The following is a 23927-nucleotide window of genomic DNA, read 5'->3' as shown; positions in this document are numbered from 1 at the left end:
TCTGGTACAGTGTGACATTTTAATACATACATATATATATGTATGTGTAAGCGTGTCCATACACATACATACATATAAAGTATGCAGTGACCAGATCAGGCTGAGTATACTATTCAGGTAGACACTGGGGTATTTGTTTTATTTTCATAAAACATTTTTTATTTTAAAGTGAAATATATAAAGCATTCCATGATATGTCAGGCTTTAAGAACATTGGATAAGTAAGACTCCAAACTTAAATATTTACTATGATATGAAGACATTCTCTGATAATTATGAGCTTTCACTAAGATTTGGTAAAATGTCTCTCAGTAATTGCACGTAGACGAAGTGTTGAGTGATGCAGTAGGTGCTCTGGAAGTGTGTGTTACTTCACCTTGGTCCTCTTCCTTTGTTCTTAGTTCTGTTCTCAGTAATAGTGATAGAAACTACATTTCTTTTCTGCCAGTGCTTCTCTGGCTGTTTAAATTGACATCCTTCTTTAAGTATGATCTTCACATAATACTTTTTATTAAAGTAAATAACTTGAAATATATATTTTCAGATTATCAGATCTTTAAGCAGAGAAAATAGATGTGCAAGCTGTGATTGCTAGCAGGGAATAATGAAACCTAGGAACTTCTTTTTTGCCTTTTCCGTTGCCCTATCTTACGTTTAATTTTTGGGTAGGCAGGATATTTGTACAGTCTGAAAGTATACAGAGACACGCATCTCTTTGCTGCCCGTTTCCCAGTGTTCCCAGTTTTCCTGGTCCGCACCTTCAACCTTCGCTATTAGATTTCTTGGGAACATGTTTTATGCATATGTACAGACATGTTTTAAGTTCCCTTAATGCTAACAGTAGAACATTGTCGTGTTTTCTTCTTTTTAAAGTCAATGGGGATTTTTGATATGGTGCATATTTCTGTATTTAAGACAGAGCTTCCTTTCTTGCTTTCTAGCCATAGCATATTTGGCTGTGTGAAACAGATTTATCCAGTCCTACTAATAGGCTGCTTATTGTTTGTGAACTTCTGCTACTACAAACATTGCAATATACACTTTTGTGCATTTACTACTTCATGTGTGCCAGTTTTATCTGGAGGGCACATGTGTAGAAATTTAGGATAGGTAAGGTTTGTATCTGCCACCTGTCCCTCCTTGTTTGGTAATGCTCTTTTTGGACCTACATTGAGCTGAAGTCTGATTATTCTGGAGTAGCCCAGTGTGCCAGTCCCACAAGTGCTAGGGTTGCAGGCATAAGGAAACCTACGTAGTTTGCACGTCTATATAATTTAAGATTTTTACCACTACAGGAAAAGTCACCATAAGCATGTGAATTTTTACTCTGGCATTGTGCTGTACTGGCACAACATGATTTTTGTTAAGGGAAAAAAGTGTATACTTCTGTGTTCAGTCTCTAATTGCAGTCTTTTTTTTTTTTTTAAAGTAAAACAAAAATGACTTTTTACTATGTAAGTGCCTGTATGTAAAATTACTTAAATAACAAGAATAAAACAAGATTCTTATATGTTAAAATTCTCTGATTTTAAAAAATATGACCATGAAATTCTTAATTGCTTGAGGGTCAGCATCACAGGCTATAAAAGTAAGCTGGTGAAAAAATTAAATTGCTACCAGGCTTTTTTTCATTTCATTTGCATTTACTAATATGAGTCCTAAAGTCAAAATGCTCTCAATATGCCTTTAATTCTTCAAGAAAGTAAACTACTTTGAAATTAAGTTTTAGAAATATATAGTCGAGTAGAACCTAAACAATTCACAATGCCAACTTTCAGTTCTGCTGAAAGCAGGAAGTGTATTACTGACAAGCAGAAATATTCCAGCCCAAAGAACATCCCTACTGCCATATGTGGTAAGAATTTGTCACTAGCCCACAAACCACTTCTGTAATTCAGTGAATAAGCAGAATTAGTCTTTGTTGGACATTTTCAATTCAGTGTGAAAGAACTTTGTTTTGCAGTGTTTTACAAGTAATTATTAGCATATGTCTTTGAAAGAGCCTGGAACATCATGGGTGCTCCTACATTATTGAGAGAAGAAACCTGTACACAATTCCCCAAGTATGACTTTAAAACTTACTTAATGAAATCCTTATTAAACACAGGAATTCTCAGCTTATTCATGTCTTTAAATAGAATTACTTCTAGTTGTTCCCCCTTGCTGCTCATTTGTAATAAACATTAATCTTTGTTTGCACATATTCTAAGAAAGAAATTATTCTTAGGGTTAATTTTTAAGGGATAGGGAAACTAACAACTTAGAGCAATAGGAGAATTAATTGTGAGGAATTGGGTCAGCAGAATTCATTGAAGAGCTCTTTGTAAATCATTAACATTTTGAAAATACCAATGTTTCTCTAAACTTGAATTTTATTTTCTTGTATTTTAAGCGATTGAGAAGATTGTCTACCAAATATAGAACAGAAAAGATTTATCCCACAGCCACTGGAGAAAAAGAAGAAAATGTTAAAAAGAACAGATATAAGGACATACTGCCATGTAAGTTTGAAATGCCCTTGATAGAATGCATAGAAATGCTATCTAGTCTTTTGTAACCCCACAAGCTTTGTTTCTGAATTGAACAGCCAAGGAGGTGTAGTATCAATCCCTCCCAGGGTACACCACAGAATATTTTGTGACTGTGCTTCTTAGAAACCCTTCCTCCTTGTGTAGCAGTTTGTGGGTTTGTTTTTTTGTTTGTTTTTGTTTTGTTTTTGGAAAAACAAAAGAAATAAAAGTAATGTAGACAATTGGGATAGTTTCTTAAAATGCTAAAACACTGATTTATCTGCTACTTTATCCTAACAGGACCTTAATTGATTAACTATGGATTTAAAAATGGGCCATAAGGTTCCTCAGAAACCTGTGTGTCTGCTGTCCTCAGCAGTCTGTGTCTCTTAAGCATGTCGAAAGTTGAAAACATCATATTCTCAGTATAGTTATATGCTAAGCTAATATTGTTTTCTACAGAGAGTCCTCACTCTATAAAGGTCCTTTGTGTTGGGCCTGCATTTTTGAATGCTGTTGTAGTGTTTCCCTTCACGGATCTACAGTCCCTGATATCACTTCCTTAACTGACATTATTAGAGCTTCTCTCTGTCACAGGGACTTAGCAGTGACCTCACTAGACCAAGTGCTCTCTTTCCAGGGTTTTCTCTCCTGTTAAGTGTCTTATGTCAGTGCCAGTCCATTTCCTGAGTTTTCTTCTTCTATGGTAGCCCTCTGTGGAGTCATTGCCTACTGCTCAGCTCCCTCTGTCACACTGATTTCTTGGGTGCATGCATAACTATGAGTGTACTGGGAGACAGTCAGAAGTCAGCCCTCAGTATAGTGCTTCAGAAGCCACTTCTGGTTTGGTTTTTATTTGACACTTGGTATCTAACGGTGGCATGGGCTTTTCAATTAGGCTAGATTACCTTGGCAGCAAGCCTCAGAGATCTGTCTGCCTTTGTCCATCTCCCTAGTGCTAGGATTACAAGTACCACTTAGGCCTGGCGTTTTATGTGGATGGTGGGGATGAGCTCAGGGCCTCAGGCTTGCAAGCAGTTTCCTGTCTAAGCCGTCTCTCCAGTCCTCCTCAATGATTTTTTTTTTTTTTGGCCTAAATTTATTTAATCCTACTGCTAACTGTTGTACATTATTCTCATCTGTGGATGGATTGTGTGATTAGATATATTAATAAAATTAACAAAGAACCTCACAGAGTAATGGTGGTGAGTTACCACTCTGGAAGTTCAGATCTGGATATCACTAGGTTGTAGCTGTAAGACTCAGTCAGGACTGGTCTTCACTGGGTCTGGTTTTCTCAGTTGTAAGTCAAAGTGGGTAGTGGTAATATATCTAAGGCCTGCTTTGGGTGTTAGATAGGTCAAACATCTTTTACTAACCTAACATAGTAACCACTCAAAGCTTTTGCCTTAAATACACTCACTCCACTTTCCTTACCAGTTGCTTTAGTCTGTTCAGGCTGCTGTAACAAAAATGCCATAAACGTGGTGGCTTATAAACAATAGGAGTGGGGTTGGGGATTTAGCTCAGTGGTAGAGCGCTTGCCAGCAAACGCAAGGCCCTGGGTTCGGGTCCCCAGCTCCAAAAAAAAAAAAAAAAAACAATAGGAGTGCATTGAGAGAATCAAAGCATGGTGCATCATGAGTGCTCACCCACTGATTCTCAGTTGGGACCTTCTCACTGAATCCTCATGTGTAGCAAAGAGCAAACACGTTTCCTTGGCCTCTTTTATAGTGATAGTCATTGAGTTCATCAGAACCTGCTTTCCTCACATCTATTCTAGTATGTATTTTCTGGACACTTGTGTAGGAGTTTCCCTTCTAAATTTCTTATCTTTTTTTTTTTTCTGGAGCTGAGGACCGAACCCAGGGCCTTGCACTTGCTAGGCAGTCACTGCTCTACCACTGAGCTAAATCCCCACCACCCCTTTCCTCACATCCTAAAGGCTCATCTTGATGTTCTTGGATTGGGAACTAGGTTTCAGCATATGATTTCATGAGAATACAATTAATCAGACCATAGCACTAATCCTCCTTGGAATAAGAGTTGTCTTAGTTAGGGTTTTGTTTCTGCGAAGAGACACAATGACCAAGCAACTCTTATAAGGACAACTTTTCATTGGGGCTGACTTACAGTTTCTTAGGTTCAGTCTATTATCATCATGGTGGGAAGCATGGCAGTGTGCCGGCAGACTTGGTGCTAGAGGAACCAAGAGTTCTACCTCTTTATTTGAAGGCAGAAGGAGATTCTTACACAGGAAGCCAGGAGGAGACTGTCTTCTGCACTGGGTGAAACTTGAACACTAGGAGACCTCAAAGCCCACCTACACAGTGACACACTTCCTCCAACAATACCACACCTCCTAGTAGTGCCACTTCACATGGCCCTAGCATGTTCAAACTACCACAGGAGTTAATATGGATTTCAGGATACTTTATTAAGCACAATTTTCAGTACTGTCCACTGATTTTTCTGTGGTCTAGAAAAATAAATCTTAACTGGCTCCAGGATTCTGTTTTCACATTCTGTTACCGGAAGTTGGGAGCATACACTCTGATGATACAGAAGAGAACGTGCAGAAATCCCTCCTTTTGTAATTCATGTTCTAGCATGCGTGGTAGACAGTGAATACAGATTTGCACAAGCTCTGTCTTGTGGTTGATTAGTGCTAATAGGGATAATGTAGAAAGGGTGAGGGCCATTGAGAAAGCTGGGAACCAAGGAAAGCGTCAGGTTGTGAGCAGGGGAGTTGAACGTCAGTGGCAGGCTAGTGAGCAGCCTTCTGAGAAAGAGAAGCCCTCATTTGTACTGGTTGCTGATTTCTGTGATAGTTTCCCCATAATCATGACAAGACCACGGAGGCTGATAATACACCATTTGCCAGTGGGATCTGAGGCTGCAGAAGCTGAGTAACTTATCCCAGTGCTCACAGAGTGGAAGGCAGTTTATATCCAAAGGCTTGATGTCCAGATGGGATGCTTGTGGCACTTAAGGGTATTTGGCAGTGGCTGGAGGCATTTGCTGCCATCAGCTTCTAGTAAGCGACTCCTGAGGGTCCTGGTGCACAGTGTACTGTCCTGACAGTAGACTTGCCTAAGCTGAAGGAGAAACCTTTAGAATGGCAGCTCTGAGTTAAGTCAGGAGGGCCTGGTTTTCACAAGTAGAATTTCAATAAATTCTACCTGTTTTGATTTGGAATGTAATATTGAAAGTAACTGTACTTATATATTTGTTAGAAAGTAATTTGCTAGTTTCCTTTGAATGTTTAACATGTCCATTGTTTGCATAAACACACTTTTAAACAGTTCTAACATATAACTTCTATGCCATGAAAGTTACCCATTTTAAGTATATAATTAATTTTCAGAGTAAACTTAGGTCATGCAGTGACTAGCCCAATCCAATTTTAGGACATCTCATTACTTTCAGAAGTCCTGTATTTAGTCCCAGGCAGCTGCTAGTATGCTTTTTTTGATTCTAGATTTTGTTCTTCGAGAAATTTTAAGATAGATATCATGCTAGGTGATCTGTGGTGCTCAATATCATTAACTCAGCACATTTTTAAAGTTATATTTTTGTTACTGTGGAATTAGTACTTAATTTCTTTTTAGTATTGAGGAATAACTTGTATTATTAATATTATGTATAATATTGCATTTTGTTTATCCATTTGGGAGAGGGCTTTTTTTTTTTTTTTTTTTTTTTTCCGGAGCTGGGGACCGAACCTAGGGCCTTGCGCTTGCTAGGCAAGTGCTCTACCGCTGAGCTAAATCCCCAACCCCTAGAGGGCTCTTTTGAGACAGGCTTTCTCTATGTAGCTCTGTAGACCAAACTGGCCCTACACTCACAGAGATGGGCCTGCCTTTGCCTCCTGAGTGCTGGGATTAAAGGTGTGTACCACCACTGCCCAGTGATCAAGGCTTTTGTATAAATACAATTTTATTCTTAAGTGCATGTGCAGGAATATAATTGTAGACCTACAGAGTTTGTATTTAACTTTAACCTTTTTGGTTTCATGAGGCAAGCATGTTGCTGTGTAGCCTAGCTGGCTTCTGAACTCTTCTTCCTCCTGCCTCAGCCTTGTAGTACTGGACCTCTAGAATAGTACTACAACACCTAGCTTCTGTTTAGCTTTAAGAAATGGAGACAAATGTATTCCAAAGTCACTCTCCTGTTTTCTGTTCCCAACAGAGGTATGTAAGCGTCAGCTGCTACACTCCTACCAACTCTTGGAACTGTTGGGTTTTCTTGGGATTGTGTCTGCTCGGTATAAGGCGCTAGCTTCAGGCATTCCTCCTGCCTCGGCCTCCTGCGCAGCTGGAGTTGGGGGCGTGAACTTAGTTGCTGGGCTTTCCTTTTCTTTCCATGATTTTGGGTTTATTACATGAGTCATATGTGCTTCTAGAGGCCTGCGGTTGATGCTGGGGATTTTCCTCAGTTGCTCTTCAGACCAAAGCCAAGTCTTAATGAAGGTCAGAGTCCACTGTTCAGATAGCCTCACGGTCTAGCGTGTTCAGCGTCCTGTCTCTGCCCTCTGAGGCTGGACTTACAAGTGGGCCATCACATGCCCTTGGCATTTACGTGGGTTCTGAGGATATGTGCTCGGTGAGCACTCAGCTGCCTTCACCACGGAGCGTCTTCCCAGACCCAGACTCTTGATTATAGTCTTTCTAGTGCTTCTTGATGTGTTTGTAATTTGTAGCTTTTCATGGACTGTTCGCTAATTCTTTGGTGAAATGTCTTCCAGTTATTTAAAGAAACTTTACTTTAATCTTACTGTGCTATAAGAATTCTTTTTGTTGTTGTTCCTGCTTGGGTTTGAGATAGAGTTCTCATACTTTGTAGTTCAGGTTGGCCCAAGCTCTTGATCCCTCTTGCCTTAAGCCTCCCAAGTGCTGGGATGACAAGTGTGGGCCAGTGCCCAGCAAGATTCCTCAGTACATCCTGGATCCTAGAAACTATTCCCGGAATTACATTTCTCTGTGTACTGTTAGGTACTTATTCGTAAGGGCTAAAACTGAGACGGCCTTTGGATTGGTGAATTGGAGATACTCCATCTGTTTTGTTGTTAAGTAGGAAGATTATATCATTTCATCCTGTGTATGTTAAAACTTTTTCATCTTAGAAAACTTTTTTTTCCTTTGTTTCGGAGCTGGTGACTGAACCCAGGGCCTTGCACTTGCTAGGCAAGCGCTCTACTACTGAGCTAAATCCCCAACCCCAGAAAACTTTTAAGAATAAGGTAATTCCCACCCTGCACATAGGCAGCCTAACATGTAGGTTAACGTCTTAACTCTCATTTTGGAACCAATGTTGTACTCTACCTTTGAGGTTCTTTGACTAGAGAGTGGTATGCCGTATGGATAACAGTTATTAACTGGGACCCCTTATTACTGGCAAGCATAGTAAGAAGAAGCATTATATAGTTAATCAGCATTATCCTGACCCAGTATTCTACCCTTATGTGTCAGAAGCAGCATGTTCGGAACGTCTGCTTTCTTTCCAAAATGGAACTTTAAAAAGCAGGCCAAGTGGTGTGAGTGAGATCGGTGTCAGAGCACTAACAACATGTAACCATTCTAGTGCCTGGAACACTTAGAGATAGTTTGCATACGGATTACTAGGATGTCTTTCTCAGAGTTCTGACTACAAATTTCCAGAATAAAGATTTTATCCCCCAAAATAAGGATAAAGAACTTTAGTGCTTTGCATAATATTTGAACCAATGACCAATAAGTTATTCATTGAAGTTGTCCTTAGCTTCTGTATAGCTGTTGCCATTACTAGTTTTTCTTTCTTTTTGTATTTTAATTGGCTTCTGATTCATTGTCTGTGGATTAGAAGGCCATAATTATAATCATCATCATAGTTACAGTGTACGTGTTCTGATCTTTTCTACTCCAAAGGTAGTAAGTATTGGGCGGTTCTCGTCAACCAGCATCTGAAGTTCCTTTAAATTACAAGTAACAAGATGTATATGGACCCCACGAACCACCATCTTCCCTCATGATGTTGCACAAACCTAATTCTGTAGTATTTTTTTTCTTTATATGTGAGTATGTACATACATGTTTGTGCCTGTGTGAGTTTATGTGCACCACATGTGTACAGGTCCTCTGGCCACAGAGTTCATCAAATCCCTTGAAGCTGGAGTTAGAAATGGTTGGAAGCCATCTGGTAGGGGCATTGAGAATCACTGTGATCCTCTGCAAAGCAGCAGTGGCCTTTAACTACCCAGCCATCTTTCCAGTCCTCAGTCTTATGGTATTAGTCCCCAAAATATATAATCTCCTGGTCAAAAGTCATAAATTAGGAAAAGTTGTAATTGGAAGAGACAAAGGAAAAGAATAACTAAATTTAAGTGTAGTCTTGGAAAATATCAGGAAAACAGTTTAAAATTGTTACTTAATAGTTTTATAACTGAATTTTCTGGGTTTGGTAATTATGCTGTGTTTATATGGGATCTTAGTTTCTAGCCAGGCATGGGGATATTCCTATAATCCCAGCACTTAGGAGACTAAGCACAAAGAATCATGAGTTCGAAGCTAGTCTGAACTATACAGCAAGGCCCTGGTTGAAATACTCATACTCAACAAAAACTTGTAATTGTTATTAGGAATCTCAGTAGCAAGCAGCTATAACTCTTCATTATTTTTGCAATTTCTGTCTAAATCTAAAGTCTTTTCTAAATATTTATTATAGTTTTTTGGGGGTTTGTAAGGTTTGGATCTTTTGTTGTTTTGAAATAGGGTCTCTCTGGCCACCCTAGAACTCAGTATGTATACCAGCCTCAAACTGACAGAGATCCTCCTGCCTCTGCCTCCTGAGTACTAGGATTGTGTGCCCTTAAACCCAACCTAAATGTTTTTTAAAATCAACATAAAGGCTGACAAGATGGCTCCATGAGTTAAATTACTTGTTGCCAAATCTGAGGACCTGAATTGTTTCCAGAATCCATGTGGTGTATGGAGAGAACCAACTGCTACAGTTCACCCTCTGATACAGTCCACGTGACACACATGTTCATTAGTGTCCTGTGCCCCTCATAAGAAAATGCGTAAATAAATATAGAAAATGAGTAAGGATTTACATACCATTAATGCACATCAAAATAAAATGAATCCTGATATTGGAAGGTAAAGATTGTGGTTTTTGTGTCTAAATTTTTTCCAATCCTGTCATTTGGTATCTTAATTCATTAGTCATAGTCATAATTACTTAGTTTTTATAACTTCCGTGAAATATGATAGATAGGTTTCTTGATAAGAACTTTGGCAAAGAAGCCGTAACTAAGGAGTCTGAGGTTTGAGCTGGGGAGACACATGGCTAAGCAGACAACAGTGGCTGTTCCTCCAGAGGACTGGGCCCCGTCCTCCAGTACCCATATCTTAGCTCGCAGCCCTCTATGACTCCAGTTCCAGGACATCTGAAGCTGTCTTCTGACTTCTGTGGGCATCGCACACACCTACACACACAGATGTACGTGCAGGCAAAACACCCATACACATACAGTTTTATTTTGTTTTTGTGGTTTTGTTTTTTGCTTGTTTGTTTTGTTTTTTAAGATAGGGTTTCTTTTTGTAGCCCTGTACATCATGGAGCTTATAGACAGGTGTCCTGGAACACACAGATATCCACCTGCCTTTACTTGATAAATGCTAGGATTACAAACAAAGCATGCTGGGGCTTCATCCCTAGACACCACCCTAGTTAATTTGGATCAATGCCTAATGTTCTATATTTCTAAAGTTTCAGAGGTAATTCTGATTTTGTCTTTAATATACTTATTAACATTTTTTGTTGCTTTTCTCAAAGGTTTTTTTTTTTTTTTTAATAAAAAATTGCCCTCCTGGTACCTAAAACTTCACTTTTTATTTTTTAAAGTAAATGTAATATATTTGCTACCCCAGCACTTGGTGGCTGCAATAGTCCAGTGGCTCTGTGAGCTACATTGTGAGGCCCTACCACAAAACACCAGAGCAGACACACTCAGATGCCAGCTGGGCATAAGTCATGATAATCTTTTCTCTTTGTAGTTGATCACAGCCGAGTTAAGTTGACTTTGAAGACGCCATCCCAAGATTCAGATTATATCAATGCAAATTTTATTAAGGTACGTATGAAATGGAGGGAAGTTTCCTAGCTACACTTAATGCCTTCCTATATAGCAATTTTATCAAAGGTGTTAACGACCCAATGTAGTCCTAATAGATAAAAAGAAAACCTTTGTCTGTCTTGCACATCTTATTTGCTCTTCTTATAGCTGCCTACACCACATAGATCAAACCATATATGTAGCAGCAGAGAGAGTTTTCTGTGTGCTTCTTCTACTTCAGAGGCCTATATTACAAGCACGACCTGTCAGGCCATTCTGTAAGTTGTCTTTCGGTTTAGGGTGCCTATACATTGCTGAACTATATGATAGTTCCCAGTTTTCCTCAGAAATGAAATTACAGTGAACACTGTTCCTTCGCACAATTTCTTAGGATAAACTAGTAGTGCTGAAATTACTAGGTGATATTTAAATTTATAAAATATAACTGAAAAATTTAAAATCTTTGGTAGTTGTTACCATGTTATTATGACAACTCAGGGCCATGTGTGTACCTGTGACCCCAACATTCAGGAGGCTGAGATCAGAGGGAAGATTGCTGTAAATTCAAGGCCAATATCAGCTAAAGAATGCGACTGCCTAAAAATAAATGAATATATAAGTAAACGATTATGTAAATAAAAACTGTTTATGTAAATCTGTGAATAAAAATAAAGCGCTAAACACCGTGCTGGATAACTTTAGTATTTCTTGAATCGTAAGTGGTGACTAGTGGGGGGGGGGGCGGTGATTTGAGACTCAGCTCATTTCTGTAGCCCAGGCTGGCTTAGAACTTAAGATTTTCTTGCTTTCCTGGTAGTGGCTATGAGTGTGTTCTACTGTGCCCAGCCAGTCAGGTGTCTACACTGTTGCCAAGAAAGAGACGCAACCTCCCATGAGACTTGAGTTTAAATAAAGACTTTAATTTGTCCTATAGGCTATTTTGTGTTATTTTGAGTCTAGTTATAGTTATATTATCATCTAGTCTAGTTATATTGAAAGACTCTATATATTAGAGCCTTTCAATGACTTATTAGCAGTCATATATTTTAATAGGTATTTTGTTGATAATAAAAGATAGGAAGAGTGGAAAATTAATATTGTATTTGTAGTGTTGGACAAATATGGTTTCAGGTCAAAAAATCTTTTAATGAAATAAACTTAGTTATTACATTAACACAGAAATTTGTGGATTAAATAAAAACTGAATATTATATTTCAAGTACTATCAATATATACTTTTTTTATGTGTTGAGTTCTAGATTTTTTGTTTGTTTGTTTGTTTTTCAAGACAATTTTTCTGTGTAGCTTTGGCTGTCCTAGAACTCTCTATAGACCAAATTAGTCTTGGACTCAGAGAGCCACTGCCTCTGCCTCCACTAGTGCTGGGATTAAAGGCGTGAGCATGCACTGTAAGAGTTCTAGGTGTTAGCTATTCTCAAGGCACTTATATCCCAGTTCATTTATTTTAATCAGATATCTTATTTTATCTATTCTTAGCTTATTAATTCCAGACCCATATAGTAGGTTCTGAGTATGCGCTCACTTTTTGAGTAGATTCTTAAGGTGTCATGGGAACATCTATTAACTGGTGACCTTCTATTCAAACTGCTTTTGTGACTCTTCTCTGTGGCTACAGTTACTTCTTGGGGGGGTGGGGGGCTGGGTATTGAGTCTTTGTCCTTGCCGCTCTCTGAGACTGTTGTACAGACCTAGCTGCTCTGGAGCTAACTGTGTAAGCCAGACTGGCCTCAAACTCAAAAGAGCACGGAGATCTACCACAGAGTAGGCCTCTGCCTTCCGAGTGCTGGGATTAACGGCATATGTGCCATCATACCCAAGTTTTTGTTTTCATTTCTTAATACAAAGTAAGTTTTAATTGCTGATTTTGTACAGTATATTCAGTTAATACAAAAATACTATTGATTAGCAAAAGCTGAAGTGAATTGGGTTTATTGTTCTCATGTTTTATACTCTGTGAAAGAAAATGGCTTTAGTTGAAGACATTACTAATAAAATTTGAAACCTTAATGAAATATTCTTGATGATCACAGTACATGTAAAGTTTGCCTTTCACTCTTTCAGGGCGTGTATGGGCCGAGAGCATACGTGGCAACCCAAGGGCCTTTGGCGAATACAGTCATAGACTTCTGGAGGATGATATGGGAGTACAATGTGGTGGTGAGTGACCCTCTTGACGTGGGGTTTGAGATCTATAATAGGGAATGACATTAGCTGTCTTACTGAGAAAGAAGTAAGGCGACCTTTTTTTTCGATAATTTATGTTTATTTTATGTGCATTGTCCAAAGCCCAGGAACAGAGTTACAGGCAGTCGTGAGCTTCCATGTGCCTGCTGGGAATTGAACACAGGTCCTCCGGAAAAGCAGCCAGTGTTCCTAACTCCAGCCCCAAGAACTGTCTGGGTTTTTTCTTTGTTTGTCTTGTGCTGTTTTGAATGATTTTATTCATTCTTATTTTAAGTGAATTGGTATTTTGTTTGTATATATGTCTATGTGAGGGTATCAGGTCCTCTGGAACTGGAGTTACAGAGAGCTGTGAGCTGCCATGTGGGTGCTGGGAATTGAACCCATGTCTTCTAAAGGAGCAGTCAGTGCTCTTTAACTTCTGAGCCATCTCTTCAGCCCCTGTAAGACAACTCTTTAGGTATAGTGGTTTAAGTGTAATGGTGTTTCTGGAAAAGACAAAAACTACTTACTTTTGAAGATGGCTCATTAAATTCTCACACACAGTAGTTCAAATATTTTAAGAAAAGTGTGACTATAGTTTAAATCTTGTCAACCAATGATATAACTACTAAATAACTTTAAAATCGTATTTCTAAAGAGATTAAGGCTTGCATAGACCAACATAATGATTAATAATATAGTCATGCTCTTTTAAAAAAAGCAATAGATTTTTAATGTATTGCATAAAAAATTGATACATACATCCAGTGCATTTCCACCACTATTCACCTTCTCCCTTACCCAGCCCGCTGTGGATGGTCCTCCTTAGTGCTCCTCATGCACACATCAGTGTGGAGCCGTGCACTTAGCCTGCTGAGCCTACCCAAGACCATAGCCCTAACAAAACTGACTCCACAGTTGAGGACACCGGCTGCTCTGCCGGAAGACCGAGCTTTGGTTCCTAGCATCCAAATAGTAGCTTACAACCATCTATAGCTCCAGTTCCACGGCCTTCTGTGACAGCCATGGGCGCTAGGCATGTATGTAGCTCACCGACATACCATGCAGGCAAAGGACCCATTCATATACATGAAACTTAAACATTTTTAATTAAAAAAAATTAAAAGAAGAAAACTGCTTTCCCCTCCCAAGCAGCCATCAGTTGTCCACATCTTCCCATCCTGGAGTGATATCAGTGCACCTCTCTCCTTCATCCATGACAGACATGACTCCTCCTCCTCCTCCTCTTCTTTTTTTAGATTTATTGTTTTAATTTATTCACTTTACATCCCAGTGTCTGCTCACCTTCTCCTCCCAGTACCCCCTCACGCAGAACCTCCCCTCATTCTTCATGTCTTTCTCTTTTAAGATGGGGACTCCCCCACACCACAACACACACATATCAGAACTAGGCACATCCTCTCCCACTGAGGCCAAACAAGGCAGTCCATTTGGGGAACCAGATCCATAGACAGGCAGGCAACAGATTCAGGAAGAGCCCCCACTCCTGTAGTTGGGGACCTAGCTGCTCATTTGCTACATATGTGCGTGGAGGCCTAGATCTAGCCCATGCTCACTCTTTGGTTGGTGATTCAGTCTCTGGGAACCCCTAAGGACTGAGTTTAGTTGACTCTGTTGATCTTCCTGTGGAGTTCCTGACCTCTTCCGGGTCCCTGAATCCTTCCCCAAACTCTTCATAAGACACCCAGAGCTCTGTCCAATGTTCAGCTATGGGTCTCTGCCTCTGTCTCCATTGGTTGCTGAGTGGAACCTCTCAGAGGACGGTTATGCTAGGTTCCACAGCCATATCTTAACTTTTGTCTAAAAGTAGAATGTTTTGTGTCCCTCTTCCTAGGAAGATAGATGTAAATATATTAACTATAAATTATTAAGAAGTGAAGTGAGTGTAGAAGAATTTAAAGAACCCATCTCCCCACCTCTGCTCATTCAGTGGGATGCATATCTGAGCTATGGCATTTTAGTTCCTTTTGGCCTTTTTGGATAAAGGGAAATCGTGCGCCCCTAGGTTTGAAAGCCAGAAACTATGGCTTGTAGGATCCCGGGAAGCCATCGTGGTGCTAAGCAGCACCACTGTAGTCAGCACTTATGCGGATGTGGAAAGCCTGTGACGAGGCCCTCATTCCTTTCTCACGAACGTTACAATGGCTTTTTCTGTGGCGCTGCAGTGATTCTAATGCATTGGCATCCCCCCGTTCTCCCTTTGGGAGATTAATAAAAGGGGAGTGGAATAACAGTACTAGTGTTTGCTGAAAGTTTCACTTCAAAATGAGATTTAAAGCAGGAACACATTTTCTGGATAATGGAAACATATTATGTCTGCATAGAAGGTTGGATTTTACAGAAGTACACATTTGCCAAAATTTGGAGAATTGTCACTTGAGAGCTGTATTTCATTGTTATGTATTTTCAAGAGAAAATATATTAAACAAATATATTGAACTCTATAATATGCATGCTCAGTTATTTAGTATGCTGATATCTACTGTGTACTAAGGCATTGAAATACCTTTATAAATAAGGGGATAGATTTTTAAATATAGATCAAGTAAACTTTTGCTCAGAATAAAAAATAATTATTGACATTTATATTTTGTTTTAAAGTAAAACTATTTTTAACTGATTTTTTTTTCCTCTCCCACCCCAACTCCTTCTTAGATCATTGTAATGGCCTGTCGTGAATTTGAGATGGGAAGGGTACGTATGCCAGTGTACACATTGTATGTTGGGGAATACAAGTTCCTGGTCATTTGTCACTTTCTGATCCCATGTAGTTAAAGGGTACATCTCGTGCTCAGCTATTTTACATGATACATGGAGCACAGACTTGTGTTTCAGAAATTTATTTTATAATATTCTAAAATTAAGTATAGTTTTCAAATGTTTCATGGTATTTTAAGCCAAGTGTAATTTATTGTCTAAAAAGTAATTTTTAAAATGGTAATAAAATTGAACAAATGAGCATATTAAAATAGTTCCGGTGGTCAGCAGTTTAAGCTGTATATGGTGTCATACACTTGTAATGCCAACACGTGGGAGGCAGAAGCAGGGATCATGCCACAAATTTGAGGCCAAGTCAGTTTACATAATGAGTTCTAGGCCAGTTAAATCTATATGAGACATTGTCTCAGATTTTTTTTAAAAAAAGATAATCTTAAAAATAGCATGAATATTCTGATTAGTCTCTTTACAAAAACTAATCCGTGTGTGTGTGTGTGTGTGTGTGTGTGTGTGTGTGTTGTACATGTGTGCATACATAGGCACATGTATGTGTGTGCAGGTAGAGTCACATGTGGTGCATGTGAATATGAAAAACCAGATGTTAGCATCCAGTTAATATTTTTCTGTCTATCTGTCCCTTGCTCCCTCTCTCTCCTCCTTGCTTGAGATAGGCGCTCTCACTAAACTTGGAGCTTACCATGGAGTGTCCAGAATTCTCTCCTCCCCACAGTGCTGGCGTTATAGATGGGTACACTATGCCTGACTCTATGTGAGTGCTGGGCTCCAAATTCAGCAGACTGCAGAGCCATTGAACCACCTCCCCGGTCTGCCACCACTGTTGTATTTTATTTGTTTGTTTATACTTTTGAAGGGCAGTATTTCAAGACAATGTTTCTGTGGGCAGCCCCTGGTTGTCGTAGAACTCAGATCTGCTTCTGCCTCCCCAGTGCTGGCACTAAACCCATGTGCCAGTACGCCCAGCTTTTGTTGATGCTGTTCTCAAAGCTCAGAAAAGAGAACCTTTGCTTGGTTTGTGTTTTGGTGATGCTCAGATTGGACCTAGAACCTACTCACACTAGCAAACACTCTGGCCACTGAGCTTCCAACCTTGCTTCTGTTTTTAGCTGATGTTCTGAGTAAGTGATGTCTTCAGACATTGTGATGTCCTCCAGCATCAGAACCGAAATTGTCACTATAGAAGATAGGAATATGCTTATAAACAATAGTACTTAACTAAAACATGTTTGACCCCAGATGTGACACCCAAATCAAACTTAAAGAATAACGTGTAGTGTCTTTATTTGAAGTTCTTCATATTAGTGTGATTCATCAGTAAAGGTAAATTTTAAGTTCTAAAAATGGCTATAAAACTTTTCAATAAGAGATGTGGAACATAAGCAAGACACATCTTTGTCATAAATAATGGAAGACCTATATTTTAATTAATTTTTTATTCCTTGGCAATATTAGTGATGTTGGATAGAAAGTAAACAAAGGTAATAAAATATAAAAATTGAAGGCTAATCAGATTTCCTATGTAAATGTTAATATTCTTTGACATTTACTTATAGTTGGAAATTTACATTTTATTCATCTAGTTGTTTTCCTCCTCCCTCCCTCCCCCTCCTCCCTCCCTCCCTCCCCTCCCCCCTTTTTTCCTCCCTTCCTTCCTTCCTTCCTTCCTTCCTCCCTCCCTGTTCATTTTAAGACAGGGTTTCTCTGGGTAGCCTAGCTGTTCTGGAACTCATTAGAAGACAGGCTGGCCTCAAACGCAGAGCTCTGCCTGCCTCTGCCTCCTGGTGCTGGGATTAAAGGCGTGTGCACCACCTGGCTCATTTGGTGTTTTTCTGAAGTGTCGTTAGATTAGAGGCCTTTTTTCCCCTCTTCATTGAGGAGCTCATTGTATTAAGTGGTAAAAATCAGTTACTTAATTTAATTAGCACAAACCAATAGAAGCTGCTGCTGCACTTCTTCCTCCTCCTCCTTTTTGGATATGATTCCTTTTTGTTTTTTATATGCATTGGTGTTTTGCTTGCATGCATGTCTGTGTGAGGGTGTCAGATTCCCTGGAATTGAAGCTGCAGACAGTGATAAGCTGCTATGTGGATGCTGGGAATTGAACCAGGATCCTCTGAAAGAGAGGCCAGTGCTCTTGACATCTGAGCCATCTCTCCAGCCCCCAAAGTACTTCTTATACCAACCAGTGTTCGTTCTTCTTAACCCTAGCACTAAACTATTTCTAAAAGCTTAAGAGATATCATGCAGTTACTGAACTTTCTTCTATTTTATCTTTTTTGGACAACAGAAAAAGTGTGAGCGCTATTGGCCTTTGTATGGAGAAGATCCTATAACATTTGCACCATTTAAAATTTCTTGTGTAAGTACCTATTTTTATTTGCTTTAAAATATTTTTTAAAAGTTGTTCTTTGAGAATTTCATACACAAGTACAATTATTTTGATCAAATATATCCCTGCCCCATTTTCCAAGTCTCTGGACTCACAAGCTGTCTTTCTCCCAACTTCATGACTTTTTTTAATCCACTGAGTCCAGTTGGTGCACGTGGTGTAGGGCAGTAAACTGGAGCATAGGCAAACTACCAGAGGCCACCTCCTAAAGAAAATTAGCTGTCCTTACCCAGCAGCCAACGGCTGGCAGCGGCCCCTCCCCTTGCAGTAGGACTGTGTGGACTTGATTGGCTGTGTGCTCAGGGAGCTGCACTTCAGCATTCTCAGTGTCACAGCGGTCCTCGCCAGCCTCTGGCCCCTGGAGGCTTCCTACTTGCCCCCAGTGGTCCTGAGCTTTGTGGGAGAGGCTGGTGCAGACACCCCATCTGTGGATGAGCACTCCACACCCTTACTCTCTGCTCTCTAACCAGTTAGAGTCTCTGGGTTTGCCTCCATCCTTAGCACACAGAGGCTTCTTTGTTGAAGGTTCAGAGTTGCACTGATGGATTTATGTAAAGATCAGTTTTTGAAGGCAGTTTGTCCATTTAGCAAAGTAATAGAAGTGGGTTTTCCCCTAGGGATATGACCTATCCAGCAGTTTACAGTGTCGGGCTTGATTTCCATTCTGTGGAGCAGCCCTTAGGTTCAGTGAAAAGGGGCTCCTATGACATTCATGCCACAACTGCATCAGTAGGCATGCATGGCCAGGTCACACAGTTCATAGCCAGGTAAGGCTTACACCACTGATGCATTACCATTCTGCATTAGAGAAGTGCACAGTCAGGAGGACGTCTCTACAGCACTGTTTTTTTTTTTTTTTTTTTTTTTTGGTTTTTTTTTTTGGAGCTGGGGACCGAACCCAGGGCCTTGCGCTTCCTAGGTAAGCGCTCTACCACTGAGCTAAGTCCCCAGCCCCTACAGCACCGTTTTTATATACATGATTCAGTGAGAAAAACTGCATTGTAGACTGATGAACACTGAACTGTAATAAGGTGCAGACTTGGGATGTGTCGAGCCCCGGGCTTCACTCATGCAGACTGTCACTTACAGTGGTCAGCACACGTGTTTTATACTGATTTCGGAGTTTAGGAACAACTTTTACAACTGTTATTTACTTTTGTGATGATTCTGTTATTCTTTTTGTATCTCTTGACAATGTACATGTGACTATTTCTTTGGAAGTTGGTATACTCACTTCTGATCAAATAAATAGAAAAGAACGCCGCTCATTAAGTGAGATATTTAATGTTAATCTTCACTGTTATCCTTCCACACACTCTAAAATTAGGAATAAAGATAAACTCGAATTGCCATCCTGAAAGTAAAGAGTATTCCTGATAGCAGGTAATTTGAAGTGTAGGCTGGCCCTGGTTGATGCTGGAAGTCCTAAGGAGGATTGTTCAAGTTTGGCCTGGTCTGCATAACGAGCGATAGACCAGTGATTCTCAACCTGCACGTCACAACCCCTTTCATAAACCTTTTGTCTCCAAAAATAGTTACATTTCGATTCATAACCGTAACAAAACTACATCATAAATGAAGTAGCAGCGAAGATAGTTGTATGGTTGGAGGTCACCACAGCATGATGAGCTAAATTAAAGGGCCACAGCAGGAGGAAGGGCCTCGTTGCAGGGTTGAAGTGGGAGACCATTTAATGACCTCTGGAGTTAAAACTCAAGTCAAATACTACCACAGTAGAAATTGAGGAAACGAAGTTAAGAACAGTGAGGAAAGAGAATAAGGGGAAGAGAAAGAAAATGATGTAAAATATAGAGAACCAAATAGAATAACAACGGTTTTATTTATATGGTACTTTATATCTTATATAATAAATGCTGTATTTGCCCACCTTAGCAAACACCTTGAACTTACCATTTTAGGATGCAAGAGAAACAGAACCAAGGGCATTGGAGTATGAGTGGGGCATGGAGAGAGCTCTGTACTGAAGAGGGTTTGTGAAAGTAGAGACCCTGTAAAGCCACAGCCCACTCATAACTGAACTCATCCAACCTGCAGCAAATACTCTAAAATTGTAATTTGGGACAGTAACATTAGAGGGTTTTGTTGTTTTGTTTTCCTTTCTTAGAGAAGGTCTCACTGTTCAGCCATGGCTGGCCTTGAACTCAAAGAGATTAGCCTGCCCCCCACCTCTTAAAGGTTTGGATTAGAAGTGTGCACTGGGGCACTGTGGTTAAGAGCAGGCCTGACTTGAATTCCCAGCACCCACATGGTGGCTCACAGCCCTCTGTCCTGGGGTCTGATGCCCTCTTCTGGCCTGCAGGTGTATATACAGATAGAGCTCATTAAATCAATCAATCAATAAAATCTTTTTTTTAAGTATATAGTACCACAATGGACAAAAAGATGTCATATTTTAATCCTGCTGTATTTTGTGTTATTTAGGATGAACAATAACTAGTACACATCACAGTATATCAGTAAGGCACACACTCAGTCCAGAAATGATTCTGTTAGATTCAAGGACAGCCCAGGGAACTGAGTTCTGTGTGCTGTGGATATATACTGACGGTTATTAATTTAAATGCAATAAGATGACTGTAGTGATGCCACTATTCAAGTAAGAATTTGATGTTCGACTTTCAACAGCAACAGTTCTGTAAGTAGGGGGAAAGAAGACTTTTGTGGATGTGTTTTAACCTGAACTGAAAGAAAAATGAAGTCTTCTTAGTGAGAGCTTTGGTCTGGTCAATAAAGGATGCTCTGATGTGAATATCAGGATTAATCCATGCTGAGGACTAGGATAAAAGGAACTTTTGTGACTTTTGTGTCCGACAACTCATAACTCAGGATATATTGCCACTGATTTAACTGTATTTATAAAAGCTAAATTTGCAAGCTGAAAGCATGTTGGCGAAAACAGCCGCAGTGTGTAATGTGCCTGCTTGGCAGTCACCATGTTTGATACAGAGAGGTGAGTCCTCTCTGGGAACTGTCATACGGGGACAGGAAGAGTGCAGTGGGGTCAGAAGGGAGGACTGACAGCAGGCCAGTCCCATGTCAGCACTAGCCCACTAGGCTGTTTGCATTTGTAGCCAAATCCGCCCCAAACTTGCAACATTAGTCTTCCCACCCTAGTCTTCCACATGGGGGGATGACAGGCATGAGCAGCTGTGCTGTGTTCTTGACTCCTTTCTTTAAAAGTAAAATGTACCTTCCTCTTAACAATAAATGCAAAGGGTTGGGCATGGCGGTGCATGCCTTTAAGTGGGTGTTGAGGTAGGAGAAACAACAGAGTCAGACAGGCAGAATTCTGACATGAAAAACCAAATAAATGAACGATTGAACGAATGAACGAACAAATGAAATGATTTCCAGTGCTAGAATTATAGTGGATATATATTTTATTAATGAATGGCATATGTTGTCCTTGTTAACTGTCTGTGGTTACAACCAACAAGGCAAAAACAAGAACTCAGCAGCAGACAAATGTCAGGCTTCCTCCTGATCTGGCCGAGAGACGGTATTAGACGCAAAGCTGAGCAGTCTCTTAAAACCATAATGACAGCTAAGGGGGTTCTTCCCTCGCTGCTGCTCATTTCAATTGAGTGCTGGCTGTGACAAGGGAATATAGAGCCCTGTGGAAATACACATGGTGAGAGTGGGATGCAGTGGCAGACAGTAGGCCTGACGCTCCTGGATTGTTCCCTTAAATGGTTCTGGGGATGATTGCACTTCAATATATTCTGTTAGAGGAGAGTCAGGATTACACAGTCGCTTACTAGACACGTTTTAAAGCCAGTGAGTAAAACAGTAGGAAGCAGAGGCTATGGCTCAGTGTGTTAAATGTTTATCATCCTAGCACCTTCAAGGCCTCAGGGCTTAGTCTCTAGCACGTTAAAAAGAAACTTAAATGGATGACTTTTAGTTTTGTTTTTTTTTTTTTTTCTTTCTTTTCTTTTTTTCGGAACTGGGGACCGAACCCAGGGCCTTGCGCGTGCTAGGCAAGTGCTCTACCACTGAGCTAAATCCCCAACCCCGACTTTTAGATTTTTAAAATAACTATTGCATACATCCAAAATTGTGAGAGAGAGAGAGAGAGAGAGAGAGAGAGAGAGAGAGAGTGCATGTGCGTGTGTGCGCGCGCGCGTGTGTGTGTGTGTGTGTGTGTGTGTGTGTGTGTGTGTGTGTGTGTGTGCGCACACGCGCGTGCAGGCGCAGACCAGGCTGGACTTGAACTCACAAAGATTCGATGCCTTTGCCTCACAGAGTGCTGGGATTAAAGATATGTGTTAATTTACAAGCTTTTATCTTTTTAGGAAAATGAACAAGCAAGAACAGACTACTTCATTCGAACACTTTTACTTGAATTTCAAAATGTAAGTAACTGCCATTATAGATTAAAAAGACTACCTATTTCCATTCATATTCATTCTTCCCTTCTACCTCTCCTCCTTCCCATTCTTGCGCTGATCTGAGTCTTGCTATTATGTAGTTTAGTTAATTAGTGTCTTGAGCCTTATGCTTATGAAACTGCATAGCAAGACAGCCTGAGTTTTACTTAGAACAATGGAATTTTCTCTGTGTGGCGTTATTGTGCTTTCTCTGTTGTGTAGTTTCCTTCTGTTAACAATTGGCAGGTTATAACACTACTTATTACTCACTTGTATTCAAAATTTTTTTAAAGACAAAACTAAATTTTCCTTTAGAAGCTGAGATACAGCTCAATAGTGGGGGCCTTTGTCTAGCAGGTACAAGGGTTCAATACCCAGCACTGTAAGAAATTAAAAAGTAAATATTAATTTAGATTTAAACTAAGGTTACTTCAGGCTGTTGACTTAGATATTTCAGAGCCAAATACAATGATAATTCTTCAGGGAAGAAACCTAAGGCATGTACAAAGACACTGGGAGCATGCTTGTCCACTTTCTTCTCTTCTCTGGTTATCAGCCCGTCTTGGGATGTCTGTTGCTTCGACTGAACACCATGACCAAAAAGCAGCTTGAGGAGGAAAGGCTTTGTTCACCCTGTAGTTCCACGTTGCTCTTCAGTACTGAAGGAAGTCAGGACAGGAACTCCCAACCGGGCAGGAGGCTGCAGGCAGGAGCTGCTGCACACACAGGCCCTGGAGTACCGCTTACTGCCTTACTCCCATGACTTGCTGTCGCTTTCCTGTGAAATCAGGACCACCAGCCCACAGACGGTGCCACCCACCCTGAGCTGGGCTTTTGCCATTGATCAGTAACTGACAAAAGGCCTGACAGCTGACTCTCATGGGGGCATTTTCTCAACTGAGGCTCCTTTTCTCTCTGATGATGCTAGCTTGTGTCAAGTTGACACACACAATCCTCCAGTACAGTCATGGTACACCATTCTTCCTAACTGGTTTGTAAGCTGCAGTCTTTCTTCTCACCGACTGCACTAATCCTACTCCTGTAGTGGAGTCATCTCTTGTACTCAGGCTGCACATTCTATCTGTAGTAAGTGCCTTCACTTTCACAAGTGCATTAGATAAAGTATGTAGTGCACAGACATAGGAAAAGGGATTTGGAAAGTTAAATAGCCTATTTAACACAGAAGATACAGAACTGGAATATTGGAACTGAAACCCAAGCTCTGTTCTTTCTACTGACATCTAGAGTAATCAATCTTAGAAGTTATTGAGGGGACTCAGGAGACTGCTCAGAGGTTAAGTGCCCTCGTAGAGTACCCAGGTTAGTTTCTAGCCCTGTGCTGATGGCTAACCACTCTAATCCACTCAGATCTAAAACCGTCTTCGACCCCTGGGACATGAGGCACACACAGTGTACGTGTGTCTGTGGGTTCATACTCATAGATGAAGACAGTGTTTAGAGTTCCTGAGGCTTCTTTGGGTCTCTGATGTATGTGGGCTGTCACTCTCGGTGTTCACTATAAGGTTAAAGTCGGGAAGCCTTTAAGTCATGGGATGCATGGCTTACACATTTGTACATGCATCCTTCCACTTACTGAATGT

At 40.3% G+C, this 23927-nt stretch overlaps 1 protein-coding gene across 1 annotated transcript in view; it reads left to right on the top strand.

Moving 5' to 3' along the window:
• The window catches only part of Ptpn12 (protein tyrosine phosphatase non-receptor type 12), a 67923-nt gene that overhangs the window by 21980 nt on the left and 22016 nt on the right, over positions 1 to 23927 (top strand). Inside the window, exons 2-7 of the mRNA XM_032907070.1 lie at positions 2393 to 2501; positions 10547 to 10623; positions 12688 to 12783; positions 15466 to 15504; positions 17834 to 17905; positions 22252 to 22311. Of these exons, the coding sequence (XP_032762961.1) occupies positions 2393 to 2501; positions 10547 to 10623; positions 12688 to 12783; positions 15466 to 15504; positions 17834 to 17905; positions 22252 to 22311 (453 nt within the window). The remainder of the gene's footprint in view (positions 1 to 2392; positions 2502 to 10546; positions 10624 to 12687; positions 12784 to 15465; positions 15505 to 17833; positions 17906 to 22251; positions 22312 to 23927) is intronic.

This window comes from Rattus rattus, chromosome 6 (assembly GCF_011064425.1).
Source record: "Rattus rattus isolate New Zealand chromosome 6, Rrattus_CSIRO_v1, whole genome shotgun sequence".
Lineage (NCBI taxonomy): Eukaryota > Metazoa > Chordata > Mammalia > Rodentia > Muridae > Rattus > Rattus rattus.
This window is presented reverse-complemented; position numbering and strand designations above follow the sequence as displayed.